At 27.7% G+C, this 25108-nt stretch overlaps 1 protein-coding gene across 2 annotated transcripts in view; it reads right to left on the bottom strand.

The window, feature by feature from the left end:
- Positions 1–25108, bottom strand: part of LOC142324259 (zinc finger protein 511-like) — a 120614-nt gene that overhangs the window by 76240 nt on the left and 19266 nt on the right. For both annotated transcript variants that reach the window (XM_075365131.1, XM_075365129.1), the window contains one exon: positions 16914–17001. Coding sequence is in view for 1 of the 2 variants with exons in the window: in XM_075365129.1 (XP_075221244.1) it covers positions 16914–16979 (66 nt within the window). In the remaining variant the exon portion in view is untranslated. Of the gene's footprint in view, positions 1–16913; positions 17002–25108 lie in introns of those variants that run through there.

Genomic DNA, 25108 nt, shown 5'->3' with positions numbered 1-25108 from the left:
AAATATACGTAAACAGAGTAAAATTTTCCAGCTCTTTTATACCTCCAAGATTTTATGCCATCTATAACAACAAAACCCATCCCTCAATTAACAAAATTTGAAATACTGAGATATCTGAATACTTTTTTTGTGTTTTGCTTTACAAAAATAAAGAGGGCCTGAAGTTCTGAACCCTATTTACTTCCAAGGGTCTCTAGCTTTTTATCTAATCAATTAACAAAAATTGAAATAATGCATTTGGCAGAACCATTTAAAATCAAATGAAATGTATTTCACTTTCGGAAAGTAATAAAGAAAAATGGAGGCCTATCAATTAATAAAAATTTTAATTTAAAAAAAAGTGTTTTATAGTCAGAAAAACTAAAAAATCATTTGGTCAAAAGCCTCAAATCCTTCTTGCCCTCAAAAGACATTTAACTCCTTTAATTAAAAATTGAAAGATTGGGATATTCAAACCCTTCTTTTTTAAAACTTATGTTTTTCGAGGAGAGGAGAGAGCGCTAATAAAAACGTATGAAACCTAAGTTTGAGTCGTATTGACTATCTGTGTATAGTTATTTTAAGTATAAGTTTTTCGGCGAACAACATTTACTGTTTTCATGGATATATGACAATATGCGAATGAAACCGGATATTCTCGCTAACAAACTAATATTATATGTTACACAATTTATATCACGTATTATCACTTATTTCACATTAAGTACTTTTGTGGAAAGTAATTAAAATAATAAGCTAACTGATTAGTATTAGAAGTACAAAGATTATCTATAAATATCCTATACAAAAGGGAAGAGAAATTTATGGAATAATATAATGTAATTTAATTTTCTGCACATTATTATTATTGTATATAGAACAAAAGGAGGTCAGGTAATAAACCGTGCGTACAAATTCATATATATTTGTGTACCTGTTACTTTTATTTTATAAAATTTGAATGGAAATTTAAGGAAGTTCTAAAATTATAATCCTCCCTCCTTTGTGTTAAATAATAATACAAATCAGCAAGGCTACTTCTCCTACGTAAATTTCATATCTGCTATGTAATATAGATTTTTTTCCTTATTAAAAATAAAAATATTTTTATTGGTATTTATACTTCGCCGATCTCCGTGGTGAAGTGGATTCGAAAGCGGGGGTCCCGGGTTCGAATCCGGTCAGGCATGACATATCTTTCATACGCTACAAAATCTATTTTCATATTTCCACGTACACGATTCAAAGTTTTTGGGGTGAATTAATTCATCAAGCAAAATGGAAAAAAAATACACACATCTTCACAATATTATGCTTTAAAAAATAATTATTTCTGATTTATTATTGCTATTTAAAAAAGACTTCTCCCTTAAATGTGGAGTACTTTAAGCCATTTTTCAGTGGTAAAAGTCAGAAAAAAATTACATCTTTTTTTGTTTAAAATCAATAAAAATCATTTTTAGTGATTTCAAAGGAGGAGAACCTTTTAAAGGTCTCTGTTTAAGTATAATTAAAAAACGTTTGTCATATAAATAGTTTTTTCTGATTTATTTTTATTTTTTGTGAAATATTTTTTGTTTCATTAAAAAAAATATGTTTGTTTTATCATTATATTTTAAATCATAAACCAAATAATACATTAAAATAATAACTGAGTTATTTTATTAAAAAATTAGTTGATTATTTATTAAAAAAAGCGAAATCCAAAAGAGTCAAATGAGTTTAGACACAAATCATTTTTTAAAATAAATTAATATTATTTTATATTAATTATTACAAAAAAGTAAGAATAAAGAAGGTTTTATTATCCTGTTAATTTCTCATTGTCAAATAAAAACTATTACTAATAATAAATCTTAATAAATAAACACAAAATAATAACAATAATATTACAACATTTTTTTAAAAATTCGTCGATGAAGTGTTTTTTTTTGGCTGAAACTAAAAATTAGTATAGAAAAAAGATAAGGATTGATAAATAAGTGAAAAATTTAATTTAAATAGAAAAATAATAAAACAGGAGGATAATGAAAGAGAAATTAAACTAATGCTAAGTAATACAAAGTACACCTGAATCTTTATTTATTTATTTTATTTAGATAATAAAATTATGATGGATTGAAAAAATAATGAAGATAAAACAGAACACAAATTTACATAAACCAGAAGAGTTTTATAACATAAAATAAATCTGCCAGTATCAAACAAATATTTCGGAACTAGAATGAAATTTAAAAAAAAAAATATTTATTTTACAGACTACAAAGTTTTACAACAGCGAAACTTGAATATTAGGAAAATCAGAAAAAAATAATAAAGGATTTTGAAATTTTGTATTGTACGAGACTATTCATAAGTTGATATAAAACGAAATAAAGTATTTTAAGATAAATATGAAAAAAGAATAAATTTGGGATCACAGATTAACTCCAGAGTTATTGAATCTGGATCTAAGAGAAAGAGTGGAAGTAAAAAAAGAAATAACAGTAAAAGGAGACAAATTTGAAAGATATTATAAATAATTAAGGAACTTGGATCTTGGTAATATATTTTGAGGCTAAGAGATTAGGCAAAGAATACAAAGGATTGAAGACATGAACAAAACCGGTTAAACAGTAGAATAGACGACAAAATCATTTGTAAATATTTTAAACTAAACAGATTTTAAACATAAATAAAAATATTATAAAATAAATTAATAGTTACTTACATTTTCAATGTTTAGGCAGTTGAGGATCTGATACGCATTTATTTTATCCAAAGAAGAAAAACCAAAATATATTTTCCAGTTCAGCTAGAAGTGGTAGTACGACATAAAGAAAAACTGATTTTTCTTTTATTAAAAAATAAAATATTTTTAATATCAAATAATAAACTTTTGAAAAAAATAAAATAAAATTCTATGTAGACACTGATTTATATTATAAACAATTACATAAAACGTTGGTAAAATGTAGATAAAACAACAGATGACTCCATACTGAGGTAACTTTACAATAAAAATAAAATAATAAGTTAAGGCAATGTTAACTAAGAGACGCTGACAAGAGCTGTTACTATAATCAGCGGTAAAATAGTAATGCTACTATTTTCAAAGTTTTCAGCTTTCACACAGTATTACAGAGATGTGTATCTTTCTGTCATATCTTCTATTTCTAACTAGTTTTATTCAAACGGACCAATCACGTTTGAGTTTCTGTATATATATTTTGGCAATAGCAAGCAAGCGAGTCGCGTGGCCTTGCCTGAAGGGATAGAAGATATACGGTGGTAGTAGTGCGGATATGTATGTAAGTGGGGATGGCATAAGTGGTGTGTCTTGAGTAGTAGCCTCTCTTCATGGTGGGAGGTGTACACACCTCTCTTAACAACACATCACACCGCTATATTTAATATGTTATAATTTTGTATTATAAATACTCTGTATCTTAAATATAACAACATAAGTTTAAAATAAAGTAATAATAAAATAAAATAATTTTTGAGAGTAAAACTACTTAAATTTATTTTTAGGGGAGGGGAAATTGTTTTGCTGAAAAGAAATAAAAAGATATTCTAAACGGTTATTGAAATTAAATGGGACAAATTTGACGTCCAAAAACCATTTCAAAAATTTTACTTAAAATTTAAGATGGTCATTTCGATTGTTAAACAATCATCATCGGTAGACAGTGCGCATAAAGTAAGATATGAAAATAAGCAAATGAATAAATTTAAAAAAGGAAGAAATATCGTAATAATTGAAAATATTAATTGACAAGTAATGAATGACCAAGGCTACGCCGGTAAGAGATAGTACAAGCGAGGTATGTGTACATACGTATGGGCGTGCGTATGTACGTTTGTGTCGCATTTATTTTGGCCTAATATCCCAGGATTGACCGAACCACCTTTTTTTTTTAATTTAGCTCAAATATTTCTATATATGGGACAATTGATCATATTAATTTTTTTCAAAGTTCGTTAACGGGGTGGGGGATATCGCGAAAAAAATCAATTTTCTTCAAAGGCAATTTAAAGATAACTTCATTAAAGCAAATTTGTTGCTACATTGCATGTATAAATTTATATAACCAAAAAAAATTTATAGCTGTGAACAAACCTTGCACAGCTTTTTAATTGGATAAACCTTTCCGACTTCGCCGGAAAGTCCGCAATTCAATCATTAAAAGTCTAATCTTTATTGTCATAACAAATATTTAAATATAAGTAACAAAAAATAAATTCCAATTTTTTTTTTTTTTTAATTTTAGGGTACTCATATCAAGGAGGCTTTTACTGTTAATTATAATGATTACCAAACTAAGATTTAAGCATCAAAATTTCTAAATTTCGAATAAAAGAAAATTTTGGATTTTGAGGGGCTATTTTACTCTGTCGGATAATTTTGTAATTTTTTTTATAAAGAGGTAATTGTTAAAAAAAATTGTTTCAATATATTAAAAAAAATTAAGTACAACTTTTGTGATAGTAATGAAAAAAAATGCTCTTATTTTGGGTCCGGGGTACATTATAGAAGCCAAAACTAAAAATTTAATTGCCCTTAATGACAATGAAAAAAAGTTTTTTTATAAATAAAAAAATTAATAGAATTAGAAGCAAAAAAACAAATATTATAATTTTTAGAGGTGTGAAATAAATTATCAAAAACTAATTTTGCTGAAAATATTCATACATAGACTACGCTTATAAATTTGCTTAAGTAAAGTTTTTCCAAATTTAATAATTTCTCTAATAAAAATTAAAATAAGATTTTCAAAAAAAAACTTATTGCATTTTAGGTCTGGGTCTATAATTTTTAAAATATGTAGACATTTCTTGAGAGCTCTATATATGATGTATAAGCTTTCAAAAAACTTTTGAAAAATATTTTAACCGAAGGGAGATAGAGCAAAAGAACAAAAACATGTATTTAAATTTTAAGAGGTGGGGGTTAGATTTAAAAAAAATTTTTTTTTGATTATTTATATATGCATTAAAGGTAACAAATTTTGTTTTATAAGTTTTCTCTAAAACGGATATAAAGAAAATCGAAATCGGATTTTTCGCGATATCCCTCATCTCCTTAGCGAATTTAGAAAAAAACTAATATGATCAATGCCTCATATATAGAAATATTTGAGCCAAAAATCTGGCTCATAAATTTAATTATAAGTTGGCCTTATATCTCAGGATTGACTGAACTGACTTCTTTCAAATAGTTAAATCAATCCTGAGATATAAGGTCAAAAGCAGTGCGACACACATACATACCCATACATACATTCATAGGTTTTTTTGTTCAGATGAACTAGTTGGACCCTAAATCGTAAAGATTTGCAAAAAAAATCCCGATACCCCATTTTTGAAATGATCACCATACATTCCTGTTTAATATAATTATTCTATTTGCCGGAAAAGTAAAAACTACAAATAAATATTTACATTTTTATGAACTTTATCTTTCGTATACAAATTTAAACATTTTACTTAATTTTGAAAACATTTAAACATGTACTTACTTGAGTTAAACATTTTTTTACTTTTATCTAGCACATTCTTACTTTCCCTGAAAGAATTATCAATCATATTTCGTAGAAAAGTAAGTGTCGCTATAAAAATAACTAATTCCTTAAAAACATTACTAAAAATATATTTAAAACAAATTATTAATTGCTTATTTTGATATTATTTTTTCCTTTTAAAAATTAATTGCAGTATAAACAATGATAGTCATACAAAAATACAGTTTTTTTATTGATTAAGTAAAAAAGATCGGTATTATAAGATAATGTAGTTGCAGACATTATATACAATTTTATTTTATCATTAATTTAATTTTATCTTTATGGGAGGGATAGTTTAAGAAGTTTGATATAAATTGCTTCGCAAAAAGAAAGAAATATAATGATGTTGCTATACAAAAAATGATGTTGTTATACAAAATTTTAATTACTTTTAATAAAACGATCGTTCATACATAGATCTTTAAGTAGTCAAGCGTAAAATATTTTAAATTAAAAAAAACCTACATTAATGGAAAGCCAAATTATATTTTTTTTAAATCACGATCATTAAAACTAATTACTGATTTACCTACGGTAAAATTTATGAAGAAACAATAAGTATCGAATTATTTTAGATGTACTATACTTATTTTGATTTAGAAGTACACAAAAATCATTCTGTAGACATTTTATGAAAGCTTACTAGTGTCAGTTTAGAATAATAGAGTAACATAACTGAAAGAGAGAAAATAGACGTTAGTAAGAATTTTTTGCTATTTATTGTTAGGAATAAAGAGGAGAAAGGGTAAAGGATCAAAAAATGAGAGAAAAAGAAAGGAATAAAATAGAGGGAAAAGAGTGTGAATATGACAAGATACGTTGACCAACAATAATCAGGCAAGAAGGTTGACAAGGGTTGAGTTGAAAGTTACCGCTGTTCAATTTAGACCTGAAAAGGATTTTTATGGACGATTGTTGCATACTTTCTTTTGTTAAATTTAGACTTTCCCTTTTATTCAAATACCGTAATTCCACGTATACATAATATTATTGCAAAGTACGGGTAAAATGTGCAATCGTGTGGGCTGCTAGTGAAATCGAGACAAAAATTAATACAGTTGTTCCACTAAATACTAGTTTCTGTACGAACGTAAGCACCATCAAACAAAATTTAACGAAATAAACTTAATTTGAATAGCAGTACTTGTTTGGTTAAAACAGATAATTTATGTTTAACGGTTTAAAATCATGGTTATTCCATAAATTTTGTTACATAAAAATAGCCTCTGCAACACAAAAGCTGATTTATCACTTATGACGAAACAATATCAAGTAATTACTGTCATGTAACTAGGTATGTGATATAGATAACTGATACCGATGTAGAACTGTACTGATGAAAAAAAATTTATTAAAAAATAACTGGCCACAAAATGGGCACTAAGAAACGTTTTCAATAACCTATTGTTCTTTAATCCGAATTTTTGAGTCGGCTCCTAATTAAAAATAAATAACTCTTAGAAATATACTAACTATTAATCTTTTGCAGATTTCAAACTTTCGAAATTTAACAAAATCACTATTTTATTTTTTGTATGTATTTAGAAGACGGTGATTAAATATTTATTATTTTAAGAATTTAATTAAAAGTTAAAACATGAGCAGGTCGATTTCAAGTAGATTTAAAGTAGTATATACAGAATGATTCTCGAAGAATGTAAAAATCTTTCAGGAAATGTTCTACTGATGGAAATAAACAAAAGATTACATGAACACAGAATCGTAAACGCTTCGTTAGAGAGTGTTGGCTGGCGAAAGATTTTACCCAGATTTCTGCGCCTTCGACAAAAGTAAATAATTCTACAAAAAAAAAGAATATCCGAATGAAAAAAGCGCTCTTGAGTCGCAAAAGAAGGGCAATCTACCTATTGGTAATGGTAAGAAAAGGAATCTAGAAAACAACATGAAGAGACTACTACGCGAGTGTGATCTAAGATTATCTGAATGCAAAAAAATATATTACTTTAATCTTTTTACCTAAAATATTTCTGAGCAGGAAAATGCAATTACAAAAATATATTTTATCGATGTTTGATTTAACTAGGTTTTTTAATTCACTTATGCAATTTGTGTATAACACAAGAAATACGTAAATTTAGGCTATAAAATTAACTTCCGAATGAACTATGATGTATGTTTTTATTCTACTGTGCATATACTACAGGTAAAAATAAATGACATCCTTACTGTATTCTTTACCTTATCCAAGTTTCATAACATTATATAGGGTATGTAATTTTCATGACGTCATGATGAAATCATGACGTAGTTACAGTATTACTCACTGATATATTTTAAGCCTATACCGTTAGACAGGAGATTTCTTGCCGTGAAAAGCTTTTACAGCAAAGAATTAATGAAAAAAATTCTTTTGACTGATGAGATGTACTATTTTTTTTTTAAGCCTCAGAGGCCACCATTAGATATTGCTTCAGAGGATGAGATGAAATGGAAATTTTTTTAGCGTGTGAAAATGCCATACCTCACCTGGATTCGTATCGGGGACCTCCGGATGAAAGGCAGAGATACTACCACTCGCACCATGGAGGCCGGCTGAAGCGGTAGTATTAAGACGATTAACGTTATAGATTTGAAAGACTGTTGTTTTATGATGATTGATGCGTGGAATTCTGGTGAAAGCGTGGAATAAAACTTCAAAATAAAATAATGCCCAAGGAATTTTTCCAGAAATTATCATGAAATAAAGATGTCGAAAATATAAGGAAGTTCGCAGAAGAAATACCAGGTTGTACAAACTACCACTTCGAGATGTCGATGAATGGATCATCAGCAGACACAAATCAAGGTCAAAATTTGAAAAAAGTTTGAGCGATGACGAGGATGTAAATGTCGTACGAGTAAATTGGCTAACAGCTGAATAAGAAGGGACGACTAGCATCCTTGACCGTCACACAAAAAAGCTCATGAATGCTTGTCTATCTCTATGGACTGGTTGGGGTGACAAGAATGCAATGCTACACAAATTATAAAAAAAATACGTTTTCTTGCAGTTCATAAATGAAAATCGTAAAGAGTGCAGATTTTTTAAAGTTATAATAGTGTTTTAAAGGTGTTTTGTTCATTGACTGTCAGAAAGTTTTATTCGTACTGCAATTTTTTAAATTTTTTGTAATTTTTTAAAAGAATTAATTCATCACAGAATTTTGAATGCAGGAATATGGAAATGAAATTTTGTAGCATATAAAAAATGACATTCCTGACCGGGATTCTAACCCAAGATCGTCGGATGAAAGGCCGAGATGCTACCACTCTGCCACGGAGATCGGCTTCATAAAAATATCTTGTTTGAAGACATGTTTTTTATAACACAAAGTAATTTATTTCAATTTCTCTTGTAAAGTTTTTTAAATGAATTCAATTTTACTGTAACATATTGTTGTATCTGTTTTTTATTACATTGTACGTACGTTCTTAGTTACTTTTTAATTTTACTGAAATATATTTGTATTTTTCGTATTTTCATTTTTTTTTTTATTAAGTTTGATACCCATTAAACATTATAATGATATGTCCAGTACATACGATACATTTTTTATATTTCTAATTATCCGAATTCAGCCATGAAAAAGTCAACCCGGATAATCGGCGTTCCACTGAATTTTTTTTTTTAATATACGTTCTTGGAATTTAGAAACAATTTTAATATAAATTTTTTAATTGTATTACGTTAATTTTGAACGGGATTTCTTCTATTATTACGGGCCTTCTATTATAATTATTATTATTACAAAAACTATTGATTTATTTTTTTCGCATTTTTGTAAAATTTTCTAGAAAACAATTAAAGACTAAAGAAATGTTTTTTATTATTAGAAACTGATACTCCTTCTCTTTCAGGTATTTTTTAAATAATTAATTACAGGGTTTGAATTTTATCGAAAGATTTCAGTCATAAAGAATTAAATATAACTTTAAACGTTTGTAAGATATATAAATAAATATATTTCTTTTTAAATTTGACTGATGATGCTTCCTTTCCGTAAAATTAATAATAGTCCTGAACGTCACATAAATCAGCTTATACAGAATAGAATATAAAATTCAAATAAAATTTAATTAATAAAATATAAACAAATAAACAGAATATAAAATACGTAAATAAAATAAAATGACTGCACATTATCGTTCGTTGATTTCAAATAAAAAAAAAAACTAATCAAATTAAAATTAAATTACAGCCATTACGTATGAGAATATCAAACACGAGTTTATTGCTACGGGTAGGTAAGCAAAGACAACGAGCCATTTTCCACGTACACTAATTTTTATTTTTAAGACAATATGATAATATGGCAAGATTAGACAGTTATTTTATCTAAAACTATTAATAAATTTTATAAATTACTTTTATATAAATTTGGTATTTTTGTAAATAAATAGGCTACTATTTCTACACCTGTGTATTATATTGTTTATCAAAGTTGTTATCATACACGTCTATACAACGACCAGTTAGTTATTGGTAAATGTGATTTTATTAGCCTATTTATTTTCAAGGTTAAATTATAATAACATTAGAAGAATTTATAAAATTCATTTAACTAAAATTTTTAATTATTTAATAAATAGATCATTAGAGGGAATGCGATGTGATAATTTGCAGCATGTAAAAGTAATATATTTAATCGGGATTTGAACGTGGAACATTTCGGATGTCAGCCGTAGATCCTACCATTTCATCACGTACATTAAAAAATTAAAAGATTTTAATATCCAGTAAGACGTTCCGATAATTAGTAAAATTCGCGAATCGGTTTTTTATTCTATTTTTAATTATAAAGTTTAGTTATAGATTTTAATTTTAGTTTTTAACACTCCAGTTCGGGCTAGAGTAAAATTTTGTTTAAAATTTTAATTCAATTTTTTTCCTTTTTGCAGATAATGCCAATTATATATTTAATATAAATCTATATTTCGTTAATTTAAAAAGTTTTAAATTAAAATAAAGCCGGCAATGAACTGCATAAATTTCCCGGCTACACCAGTCAAATTATGCGATTTATTTTTGAGGCCAAAATGACCAACAAAATAAAACAATAACCAAAATTTTAAATATTAGTGTATTAGCATCACAATTTCGAAAAATATGTTTTCGAATTTTTGAAAATTAAAGAGAACATGCATCAGGGGGCTTATTTAATTATTAAAGTATTCACTAAATTAATTTTAAATAAATTAAAATAGAAATTAAAGAAAATTTGTTTCGACTTTTTTTTTAATTTGGGAGCTCCCCATCAGGGGAGGTGTATTAAGTTATTTTAGTGGCGTCATTGTTAAACAAAATACGTTTTGAGAATTAAAAATTTAAAAATTATGAAAATAGGTTTTTTGTCATTTCGGGGGCTTTTATACTCACTTTTCAAAATTGTTTAAAAATTACAACGGTACTATCATTTTAAATAAACAAAGTTGTAATTTTCTGGAAAGGGAGTGAAAACGTTTGGCTATCTTTTTTTTCAAGAAATACTAAAGGCTAATAAAAATTTAATATTTTTACATTTTAAATGCAATAGGTTTTTAAATGTGAAATGGCTAAGATAAATAAATAAAATTTATTTAAATGTATTATTTTTGCTAAAGATTAAAAAAAGTTTCCTTAATAATTACAAATATAAATATTTCCTTATTCTTTCCACTACTTTCACACAATTCCAGGGATGGTCGAGATAGTTTGTTTTTGTTTTTTATTTAGAAATCTTCTACTTGATCATTGAGAATTATCTAATTCCTGTAGAAAAATCGATTTGTTTTGCATTTACTTAGAATGGTCTACGTAAAATTATTTATCAGTAATTTACTGCCAATTTTTGATAAATATATTCCTATCTTCCAAGGGCTGAATCAGAATATGTCGAGGGAGATTTCACCAAACTTAAGAAATTAATTCAGGAAATCAAAATAAACAAAAACGTTTTGAGGACAAATACCTATCTCGCTTCGTTTTCCCTTTGTCCGCAATTTTGTAATTTTTCAATAAAAATTAAAATGTTATGAATGAGCTATTATATTTTGATATTATTATATTTATATTATGAGCTATCTTAATGAAATTTTGTGTACTCAACATCATCCACAAAAAAAATTAATTTCGAAAATCACAAATTGGCGGCCATTCATTATTAGCAAAAGAAAAATAAATATTACTCTCTTATCAAATGTTTTATTAGATAAATGTTAAACCTTTTATTGTGAACAAAATGAAACCTAACTTGTTCATATCGGTTGATAAACAGCTGAGATATTGTCAAAATTGTTTAAGTGGATCCTAAAAATTATGCAGTTTGATAATTTTAGATTCACTTATTGCTAATAGAAATTATTTCTAATTCAATTAGTGAATAAATCTCTCCGGACATCCTGACTCTATAGGGGAAGACAACCTCCATGTGACGGTATCGGTCGCCACGCCATCCCCTCCGTACCTCGCTCTTATGGGCTTTTCCGGAAGTCATCTTCAGTACCTCTGCAATGACATCTTACAGTCAGCCAGGGTGCCACCGATGCGAATGCCATAAGCGACATCCCATCGGTGTACTACTAACTAACATAATACTAACTATAACTAACATAAACTCCAAACAAAACACATCTAGCCAAGTCTCAAACAAGACTGAATGACTTTCGAAGTTAGTTCAATTGTACCAATTAATCAAACACAATTACAGACAATTAATATACCTGTATTTAGAGGTAATGTATTAGTGGCAGCACTCTTTTGATATATTTATTGATTTAATACATAATAGAGATGATTTAATTTTAGGTTCGTCGTTATCGATCAAACAATTTTGCAGTAATAATAAACAATATTCACAACATTTAAAGAATAAACTAGATCATTCAAATATGAATGATGATCATAACCTATCTGTCGCAACGAGGTGACAGTATTTATCAAAATAGATCCCGTAAGTTATCTCAAGAGAATATTCCTCAATCGAAGCATAAACATATATAGTATCTGAAAAGGGAAGCCTCTTTTATAACTGTTAAAACACAACGATTTGACATTACAAAAAACCTACGGACGCCAACGAAAACCTTCAATTCACAACAAAGGAAATTGCTTGTACAAAAAACGAATCTTAATATTAATATAAATTTTAATGCAATACTTTATTCACAAGGATAACAGAATCCTGACTTTCATACCGGTCTGATTCTACAGAATTAAAACATAGTAAAATATGATTAAAAAAATGACGAATGAGAAACGGAAGATTAGAAAATATTAATTCATTTACTTCAAACAAGCAAATAAATAAAGAAAACGAAACCAAAGAACAAGGTTATAAAAATACAACCAAATAAATTCAACCTGGTTGTATTCTCTAAGGATGTTAAAATTCGTTACAAAATGCATCTTTTCTTTTGCGCATGCTCTACAGAGACGATTGTTGTAGTCCAAATATTTACAAGGTGGAGCTTGTCAATATTATGATATTCAGAACATTTTAAAGAGAAACTAAAATTATCTAGAAATCTTTTTCTTATGTGCCCTATAAATAAAAGTACATTTAGAAACAGATGTTCAAAAAAATTCGTTTGATTTATATTCTACATGAAAATACGTATAAAATAAAAACTACAAATATTAATTTGCATTTCATAAAGGTTTAGTTTACGCTAAATTTTAGTCTCATTTCATTTCTCAGCAATTTTTTTTTTTACCATACAGAAATGTTATCCAAGTTTATCCAAGTTTTTAGGCTTATCCAAGTTTAATAATAGATAAATAAAAATAAAATAAATTAAAAAAAATAATATAAAAAATTACAATAACGTTTTAAAATAAAATTGAAAAAGTTTTCAATTTCAATTAATTACTTTTAATTAAATTTTTAAAATGTTTTTTGCCATCTTCGAAAAGTTGAAAGTGAAGATGAATTGAAAAATATACTATTTTTACTTTACCAGGTATACAGGAAAGTATGGTAATCGGAAAGAAAAATTCACCTACCGGAAATTTGACAAATCTCGACGTTTCATACCTCAGGACCAAATTCCAAAATTAAACTCCAATTGAGATTAAAAAATAAAAAAAATACAGACAAACCAGAGTTTTTTCCAATGGAGTGTACTGGTGCCGGATCACCGTTCCGGTTTTGTGTTTTGAGAGAAACAAAAAAATTGTCCTTTCACATATAATTTTTTTTAACTTAGTCTGGCTTTTGTTTTATTTTAACATAAAAAATATGACCAAAATTATAAAAATCAGACAGCACAAATATGGTTGTTAGGTTTTAATATCCGTAGACAAACGGCGACAAAATAAGTCGCTAAAAATATAATTCACGAAAAAAAATTAAACATTTGACATGAAAAAGATAAGTTTTGCTTCTTATCAATATAAACATCGAAATGAATGCGTATTTTTCATAATATTATCCCTGAGTATGGCTGTGTACCATATTATTGCGGTCTGCTATAATAAAAAAATCAAACATTCCGGTACTAAAAGATTTGTGAGTGCACCTCTGGATTGTTGATGTATGTACTTACATCGCAATGTTTTTTGTTAATTATGTTCAGATTGGTTAAACCGATTTTGTTAAAATATAATCAGTAAGTATCTACCTATATATATATATACTGATACTGATTATATATATATATATATATATATATATATATATTTCAGGCCTTTTAGTATTAAAAATGCTGTACAAATTTTCCGAGGAGTTAGGGGAAGTTTAACGAATTTATTTTTTCGCAAATATTTACTGATAATTTTAAGCAAAGTTTTAAAATCGCTTGAATTAAATTGTATTGGAATATAATTACTATGTATGCACGTTTCATAATCAGAAGAGTTAAAACATCATTATAAAGATAAAAAAGGTTTGGATAAAATTGATCCCTCTTTCTGGAAATTTATAATTCATAATCTTGAATTATAAAATTTAAAAATAAATTATAAATTATAGAATTTATAATTCATAAATTTTGCTAAAAAACTCAAAATTTTACATTGATATGAAACTATTTGACCTCTTTAATGTTACATTAAATTAAATGCGAAAATTTAAAAAAAAACTAGTTGGGGGAGATATCTGGCCCCAGTTTTTGCAAATCGTCATATAATAGGAAAATCATGAAATAGTTCAAGAAACTAGTTTTTGAAAAACAGCTTCAGTCTCTCAGCAACACCGTTACCAGCTTTTTACTTTTAAGTGCACTTTTTAAAGTCAGTTTTTAGTAATTAATTTTTTAAATCTATTTTATTATAAAATCCGATTAAAAAAAATTAATTTTACGAAATTGGACTAAGAAAGTATATTTAAACATTATTTTGATCCTTTCTGTAAAATAAATAAATAATAATTTATTAATATTTTCACGATTAGGCCTGTCATAATTTTTCAGGATTAACCGCTTGAAGTTTATCTGCTGAAATATGATTTTTCAAATCATATCGTTTGGTAACTTATTTGACTGTTTAATGCGATCAATATTGTATCTATGATTTGACACGTTGTTCTTTTGTTTCAGGGATATTCACAGTTATTTGCAGGAATAAAACAAACAGTTGTTCGTTCATCAATTAATCATTAAACGCGGTTCAATCACTTTAAAAATACATTTTCATAAATGCAAGTCTGTTGAATAAATTTATCTTTTTAGCAGTCTCGAACAGTATAACATAAACGAATTGTGGAATATTAGCAAGAAATGACAATAAACATGAAAAATTCAGCTTTACAAATGTTTTAATAACAAATAGTGGTCGACAATTTGAAGTTAATTTCAAAACATCAAAAACTTTTATGTAATCATATAAAAATGTAATTGGATTTAAGCCTAAAACCTATTCTTTTCTTTTGGAAAATCTATGAATGTATACAAAACATTTATTTTATTTTAAATTTCATAGTAAATCTTTGTTTTTATTATAAACTGAAAAGTTTAATCATTGTAAGATAATGTGTAGATTTTTTATCAATTCAAAAATATATTTTTTAAAATCAAATGTTACTTTTTATATATTCTAAATGTTATATGTTTATTTAAAACCGATTGATTTGATCTCATTTCTATTTTATAAATAAAATATATATTAAGAAATAAAATATTGGTTAAATTTAAATAAATACTAGCAAAAATAAATATCTTAAAATTCTTTTAAGATAGTACCAGTGACTCCTTGCTGCTCCACAGTTATAATTACAAAGTAATGTTATATTTAAAAAATCGGCTGAAAAACGTATTCCATTTACAACAAGTCTCACTCCCAATCCCCTTGTTTTTCTCTTTCTTATCCTACCACAGGTAAAATACGTGCTCAAAACATATTTCTACTCAGTCCAGACGTCCTACTGGACGAATCGAGCTGATGTTTTTTATTCTACTCCGAATACCTAACAAATATTTCATCTAGCATCAACAAACCTTCAAAGTGATTTTCCTGTGAGTAATAATCTCGGAAATTTCCTCAATTAAGCAATAAATGAGGATTTTTTAAAGATTTCTCAGAGAAGACTCAACTTTGGGTTAAATGATGCATATCTGTCGGTCATTTCCAGCAGAATAAAAATAAAAAAAATCACCCCGATCTATCCAATAGAACGCCCAGACGAAGTGGACATAGGTTTACAGCCCAATTTTTTTAATTTATACTATTTGACATTTAAATAATTAAATTCACATTTTAGGAGTAGTCATTTTAAGTATTACCAAAATACTTTAATTTTAAAATAATTTAATCTAACATATTCGGTCGCGTACTTTCGAAGGATTACGACATCTAACAAAAACTATTGACCTTTATTAACTTGTTTATATAGAGTTAAAAGCTAAAAGAGTAATAAAAAATATATAAAATAAAATGCTTATAAAAAACCCTGAAAATCAGACATTATAATACAATAAATACGTGTTTATACGTGTGATTAAACATGAACAGAAATATGGAAAATATAGGAAAGGCGAATAATTAAAAAATTATTCGGTCCCATAAAGGATGGCAACACATTTAAACTTAGAAGCGACAATGAAATTGATCAAAAAGTAGAAAAAAAATAAAAAAACAATGAAAAAGCGAAAATTAATGTTCTTTGGTCAACTTGTCAGGATGAGTTAAACTAATTAAAGAAGTTAAAAAGGCTTAAAATTTAAAACTACGCAGAAAAAATATTAAAAACAGACACCTTTAAAACCGAAATATGATGTTAGAGGGGTTTCAAGAACAAAACACCAGTAAAGAAAATTCGAAAATGAAATGGTCGGAAAAACCTAACGAACAAAATTAGGAGAGAATGAAGATGTACTAGGAAGAGAAAAAACAGGAAAGAAGGAATAATTGAAGGAAATTGGAACGTGGTCCTTAAGCGGCCAAAATTGAAAAGAAAAAAGAAAAATTGTACTTACCGATAATAAAAATTTATTAAACTTTATTTTTCTTGAAATCCTTCTTGTTTTAAAATACACATCCATCTTGACCAAAATTTTCCAGAAGCTAAAACAAAAATGTTAGATAAAGTACAGCAAACAGTTTAATTAGCATGTAATATTATTATTACTAGATAATAAATTTTATATAAGTAATATTATTAATCAATAAATTATCAATTTACAGATAAATAATTTAACTATATAAAGAAATAGGCTGGCAACATTACTGATGAACATTTCCAGAATTTTCAGAAATAAAATTCCTCCTTTAGCGATGAGGAAGTAAAAAATTATTACCGTTACTTTTATTTAGATATTAAAAAGGACAAACAAATTATAACTAAATAAAAATCCAAAAATGTTCTTATCGATTTTCTTTTATTTCAAAATAGTGTTTCATTATCACCATTTAACAATAGTATTTTTTTAACCAAATAACTAAACCAAACCAAATAACGTGTACTAGTCAAATATTCGAATTCTAATCCACATTTGACACTCCTTAAAAACATTTCGCCACCTTGTTTACAAAATTTACTAAAAAGTAATAGAATCAAATCTATACATGAAATCAAATTAAAAAATAAAACGTTAACCTCAGTCAGATACGAATTTTATCCTGGTGATAATGGTGCGCCTGGTAATATAATTTTTATTTCTCAAATCACATGCAATCGAATTCTTAGTTTTAATATAATTAAAAATTTTCTCATCCAATAAACAAAAAAATTCAGACTGTTTTATTATATTAAAATGCGTTTCTTAATTAGATTTGAATGATTGTAAGAAAACTAAGTTAAAAGATAATTTTTTTAAAATTTTTAAAGTAATTATTTTTGAAAGAAAAACATATCACGAATAAAAATAAACAAGCTTTTTATTTATTCACAAAGATAAAGCAAATTAAAAATAAAAAAAATAAATTTATCTAATTTAAACGTTATCCAACAAGATCTTAATTTATAAGGCTATCCTGCGCCCAATTTGGACGTACGGTATAGAATTGTGGGGAACGGCTAGTACTAGTAATGTAGAAATTATACAACGATTTCAGAATAAAGTTGCGAGGGTAATTGCCGAAGCTCCGTGGTTCACGCGGAGTGATGAGATTCAGGATTATCTGGAGCTCCCGTCGGTTCGTGAGATTGCACAACAGCGCAATGTCAAATACCTGCAGAGGCTTGAGAATCATGAAACCACTTTGCAATTAATCTACTCGATAACAGAAGAGACCTCCGACGGTTGAAACGAGCCCATGTACTCGACTTAGGGTCTGCGTAACAGTTGGAATCTAACACCAAGTTTAGTGGTGTCGTATCTAATTTCTTGTTACTTCCCTTTCTTTTTCGTTTTTATTTGTCATTAATGTTTGTTTGTGGACTATATGGTGATAAAATTAATGGTATGTTTTTTATGACAGCTTAAAATTTTGTATTTGACTTTAAGTTTGCTTGAAACTGTTTATTGTGAGGGTTCCTTAAGGACCTTCTTATCACGTGCTTTTGTCAGGAAACTTACTTATGGCTCCGCAGGATAGCCGATTGCAATTATAATTGTTATTAAACAAAAAAAAAAAAAAAAAAAAAAAATCTAATTTAAACTTTAATTTAATTACCAACAAACAACGCGACATATCCTCGATCACCGCTGTAACCGTCTGTATATGATTACGATGAACCTTACCGCTCACCATATATTGGAATTAAGTAAATAAATTTAACCTGAAACCTTCCTTAAAATTTAATAAATATAGTAATGAAAGAATCATTTAGGTAACTCTTCGGTTCCTGAATTTTGAGCGATTATCGGTACAAACAGATGTGATTTATACATTAAAATAAACAATTTAACAGATTTAGCAAGATTTCAGATTTTTTTGAGGAAGTAGGGATAGATCTGCGTTCCAATCGATAGACGGTCTTGAACACTGAAAAAATACTACTGGATTTATATTTTCATTCGAGTTATAAATATAATTTGATAAAATTAATCAAATTAGATTGACGGAGCAGCAGTGTCTCGGGCTTTAACCTGGAGTTCCCAGGTTTGAATCCCGGTCAGGCATGACATTTTTCATCCGCTACAAAGATTCCATTTCCATATTCCCACGCAAAAGCTTCAAAGCTTCTGTGGTAAATTAATTATCAAGCAAAAAAGAAAAGTCAAATTAGAAACTGCTTTCCGTGGAGTATCAGTAAAATTAATTTACAACTTTCACTCAAACATACGCAATATTTCAACTCGATGGCACTCTTAGAAGACTAATTGTTTTAGCCAATTCTAAAACAATTATACCAAAAAAATCTACACATAACGATTGACTATGTTAAATATAACAAACCGTAAGAAAAAAGTTATTATTTTCACGTCAGAATTTTAGATTACATATTTTAACCAACAGGCGCGTCTTTTATGTCGGTTACGATTTTAAACTGAAAAACCGCCGGTCGGTTGGAAAGTGTAATTTAGCATTAGGCGAAGAACGTTTATTTATCTATCAAGATACATAATATTCTCATAAAATCTTATCGGTCTATTACAAATTTCTACAACCGATCTTTTTCTATAGATTGTCTGATAAAAGTGTTAAATGTATTCCGTCGGATTAAGATATTTCTCTTAATACCGAGGTAGTCAGTCGTGGGTGAGCACTTTGAAAATTACATCAATGAAACATAATTTTCACTAATAAATTATTGAAAAAAATACAGATCATTTTTGTTTCGTAATTTATTTTGATATGTCCGATTTCTTAGGTTCTCAAAACAATAATAACTTCAAAAAACGAAGTGTAGTTTTCTGTTGATTATAATATTTTTTTTAAATATTAAAAAATATTATAATCAGCAAGAAAATACTATTTCTCTGATTATTTAAAATCTTAGAAAATTTCGGATAAAGATATAGGTAAATTTTGTTATAGTAGTGTAAATCAAAACACGTTTTACTTAATAAAAATGTGTTCTCTTTTTTAAATAAAAGTAATAAAATTGGAATAAACAAACCCATACAATGCAATATAATGAGAGTTTACAAATTTTCTTTAAAAAAATATATTTCACCGGTTTAAGTGTATTGCCGACATTGATCTATTCAGACACAAGAGTGACATATTCTTATAGCGCAGTGAAATTCTATCAGTTCCAGTTTTAAAAAATCTCGTTCTTATTTTGTTATCGACATGTTCAAACTATCCAGTGAGATTAAACTACAGTACTATGCACTGTCAGTATGCAGAACGTGTGTAAACAGAAAATAGAAATTAGTTGTCAGCCATATTTTTCGGTTTTCACTGATAATTCTTTGTGCTAGAATTATTATTTTTTAACTAATTTCTTAATAACTAATAATTATATAATTAATAATTCCATAATACTTAATTAACTAATAATTTATCTTTACCTAATAATTATCTAGTAACTTTTTTAACTAATTATTTTTTAACTGATAATTCTTTGTGCTAACATTATTATTTCTTAATAGAATCCGTCTCCAGAGGGTTCTCTTTAGTTTTTTCTGATAGAATTTTACTCGTATTTAGGTGACAATAGATTGAATGTATAAGTGTTTTAAATTATTCAAATATGTATTATCAACAATAAACAGTTTATGAAGTGTAGCATACTCTACTTTCAGTATCCCTTTTTAACTCTTTTCTTTTCGTAATCTTTCTTCCTCTTCTTCATTAAATATTACGGTTGTAGTTGCCAGTTCATCTTCAGAAAATTGGGCTATCTTAATTATCACTGTCACGGCAAAGGAACTGTGAGAGCACGTCACCGTGTGTGTGAATAGAACTTTGTTACGTGCATTCTCCTTCCTCTCCTTCCGAAGTTCAAGATCTTCTCTTATGTGTACTTTATATGCTAAAAATATTTTGTCTATTTCCTATATTAATCATATAATATCTACTTTTATTTAATTAACATTTATTTATTTTATAGTGAGTAATTTTAAGCATAAAAGCTTTTTCTTACTACTTTCTCTTTAAAAATTAATAAAAAAACCTTTTTTCTTTAAAAAAAAACCAATATTTCAAATTCCTTTGAGGTTGTCTTACCTAAATTTTATGTCTTTTAAGTATGTAGATAAAGAGTACTTAAGATTTAAAGAGTTAAATTTGACCAAATTTGTATAACTTTTTATTTGTTTAATAATAAAACTGGTATCTTTTTAAAATTAAGTAAGATGTCATAAGGTTAATAAATTATCGTATTTTATCAATCAAACATGAAGTTAAATTTTAATAATATATACAAATATATTACAAATATATATATATATATATATTAATATTATACAAATATATATCCACTGCGATTTTTATTTTTATTTTTTAAGCCGTACAAACCAAACACGAATAGATTACTTGATAAATTACAAATCTTAACATTTCTAATAATTATGAAAATTAAATTAACATAATTATATAGTAATAAAAAAAAAAAAAATATAATAATAAAAAAAAAAACAATAATATAAATTCTCTTAATACATAGTGTCTGTGTTCAGTAATGACAAATCTATAAACATGTATATCATTGTTGCAGTTCCATTATATACCGTTATATATCGTTAATATACCGTTAATTATTATTTTATTAACTACATAAATAATAATAATATTTAAGAAAATTAATAAATAAACAACTTCAAGGATGGTATATATATATATATATATATATATATATATATATATATATACATACATACAATTAAGTAGTACACGTTTATGAACAGTACTAATACCAATGACATTGCAACATTTAAAATTACATTGTACTTGCGATATATTTAACATTTAAATGACGTCCATAAATAATAATAATAATTATAGTTTTGTCTTTTAGGCTATTAAAGCTCCTTCTGCAACAAAACGTGTCTTTTCGATATTCTGAAAAGTTTTTTTCATGAAATTTCATAAGTGGCAGAAGATTATTTTTGTTATTTACTTAATGATGTATTTTCGGAAAAAAAAAAACATTCAATGTATAAGATATGAGGCAAATAAAAAAATCCAAAAAAAATCGTTGGATGCATTTTTAACGATGGATCTCAAGGATAAAAAGATATTCTAGCAATAATAAAAAAGTACAATATGCAATATATTTTATAACATTAGTACAATTTAAAAAAGAAATAGCTTTAATCTAATAATTACTTACTTTTATGAAGTTACAGCGATTTAACTGAAATGAAACACATATTAAAAGTATAAAACATTGAAAGTTTTGTATCGATATGTAAATTTATTTTACCCGTGTAGAGTTGTCAGTCTCCGATCGGGTGACTCCCCAGGTTGCGGATAGGAGAATATTCACTAGATGTAGTGGATACCGCGGAAATAAAATACCCGGGGTGGACAAAACCTAACATTGCTGCCTTGTAGTTTGAAGTTGGTTCTCCAAAGACTAGGAGAAGAAGACCCAGATAGAAAACTCCTGGTGCCCCAAGTTGGGGGTTGAGGCGTTAGGCGAGCACTACATCACTCATAAACGTTTTTATCGCAATAAAACCTAACATAAAAGAGCTGGACCGGATTACTCGGAAATAAAATATCGGATACATCAAAGAAAAATGAACTTTGGAACATGGAATATTCAGGGGATTAGAACAAAATAGAGGGAGGTTTTTCAACAGTCGGATAGGTTTGGAATCGATATTGGAAAATTAACACAGGTAAGGAAGAAGGTTAAAGGAAATTAACAATATGATAATTATTTGATGTTCTACAGTGGAGTCGTTAAGAGTCATAAGAACTAAGGCAAGGGGGGTCATTGTAGTAAGGAAAACTCTTAAAAGAGTTATAAGGAATTGGGAAGAAGAAAGTGAAAGGATTTTAAAAATGGGATTTAGGATTTGGGGTCAATCGATAGTGGTGATTGCAGTCTACGTTCCTACAGATGATGCGGATAGTAATACAAAGGATGACTTTGAGAACAGTTTTGTTGACACCCAACAAACCCAATAATAAATAAGCCAACAAAACAACAATAGTGTTATTGAGAGCATTTTATTGAACGGGTCAGAAGCTTGGGAAATTAGAAAACGAAATGACGGAAGGTTGTCGGCTGTGGAGATGAATGTGCTGCGCAGGGGTTATGGAGTTTTTAGAATGCGGTGCATGAGAAATGAGATCAGAAGAAGAATTGGGGAAACCGGTACAGTGATTGATGTTTTGGAATGAAGAAGACTACAATGGTACGGGCAAGTTCGGAGAATGGAGGAGTATGGATGGCCTAGGAGGACGTTGGAATGGATTCCAGGACAGAGGAGGAAACGTAGACGACCTCCAAGGCAGTGGATGTCTGGAGTGATGGGGGCAATGGAAAAAAGAATTTGGAGGAGGAAAGTTGGCGGGATAGAAGAGTTTGGCGGTTGGGATATGAGAAACGGCTTTTATAGCTGTAAACACTCGCCTAGAAGAAAAAATTTATTTTACTTTTATAATGGATAATATAATTGATGCTTAAAATATTAGTTACTCTTCAAATATTGGTAATGGTCAGTGGAGATAATAATTTTTTATTTCTTAAGCTCATCAAAACCAAAATTCATGTGGTTATATCTGGTTAACAATATATTTTCAAGTAGAGAGGGGAAACGTGGTGTTAGTAAGGTACGTTTTTAACTCATTTTTTGAGATTATTTCTGGTGATCTCTAGAATGTTCGATAATCCCTGGTGATGTAGGATAAAATAGAGGTGGGTTGCACTGTAAAGAAAATTAAGTAATAAAAACGTTATTTCAAAACATACACTGTTTCAAGAAAGCTATAAATATCACAATGCAAAGATGCCTCACAAAGGGATCCAAAGAACTATGTATTACTTCATAAATTTTTGAAGTAACGTGTCAAGAAGATAAGTGCATTAGTAAGAGAAAACCCGTTGGTGATAATTAGAGGTAATTATTTGAGGAAATAGGGTTTTATGCGAATTTTCTCTTCAAGATGAGTGGACCTTTTTAAACTGATGTCTAATACCGCAAAAACCACGATTATGTTTCGGATTATTTTTATCCAGTCATTCTGTAAATTATTTAGCAATGTTTGTAACATTGTTTAGCACTTGGAATTAGTTTAAGCAATTAATTTTTTATGATATCGAATTAAAAATTAATATTTAAACCATATCTGGTGTCTACAAACCTGTTTAACTTACTTGGAAAATTTGAGTTATAATAAAAAAAACTAGGATTAAATTTCTTTAACGTGCTGGACATTGTACCTTAGCTTTTACGAACCGTTAATGCTTTGTGCGTTTAATTGGGCTGATATAGCTAAATTTCAGTAGTTAAAGTTGGATTTTTCTTCGCTTGCGAAAAGTTATTGCTTATGTCAGTTTTAAGGTCCTATTGTACAAAACTTACGAGTATAAGAAATCTTATTGCCCATCTATAGATACGGTATCTGTTTTGTCAAGATCTGAAGGGTACGTCATGCAAGCGTATTTGAGAGGGAAAAGTAGTAGAATAATAAGTAGTTCCTAGATATATAGAACAGGGAATGTTATATATACATAGAAAATGAATTTCATTTATGGAAAAAATTTCATTCACTTCGATAATAAGTTTACGCAACCATTTCTTAGAAATTATCAAAAAAGCGGGTGCTCATTAACAATCTGATAAGAAAAATGTTGGTAGGCCACGGAAGTCAATTATTAATCACGGAAGATTACTTAATGATATTTATGCACTCGTAGATAAAATTTTGGTTTTTAAAAGATAAAACATTTATGAAGAAGACTGCGTTTGATTATGTCAACAGGAGAAAATTCGCAATAAGATAATAGCTCAATAAGATAATAAGAAAAACGCAATAAGAATAACAGCTGAAAATAGAAATTATTTGCTGTACATATCATAAATTAAAGCAGTGTATAAAACGCACTGTTTCAAAATACAAAGCCGTACATTAATTTATTGCAATAAATTATCTCTCTCAGTCTTTTTTTATGACTATAATGAATGAAAAGCACTGAGATGTAATAGGCACCAATCAGAGCTGGCTGGCTTTTCTTAGGAGTAATGATGCTCAATATTTAGCCAGAATTTGGAGTGAAAAGAGTAAGCTGTTACAGGACTGACTAACATCTGCACTTCGGCAGGTTTGATAAGCAACCGTATATTTGACATGAAAAGCCAATTGGAAACTACTTAACTTCTCA

Source organism: Lycorma delicatula, chromosome 4 (genome assembly GCF_047948215.1).
Source record: "Lycorma delicatula isolate Av1 chromosome 4, ASM4794821v1, whole genome shotgun sequence".
Classification (NCBI taxonomy): Eukaryota; Metazoa; Arthropoda; class Insecta; order Hemiptera; family Fulgoridae; genus Lycorma; species Lycorma delicatula.
The sequence above is the reverse complement of the archived record's forward strand: the minus strand, read 5'-3'. Positions and strand labels throughout refer to the sequence as shown.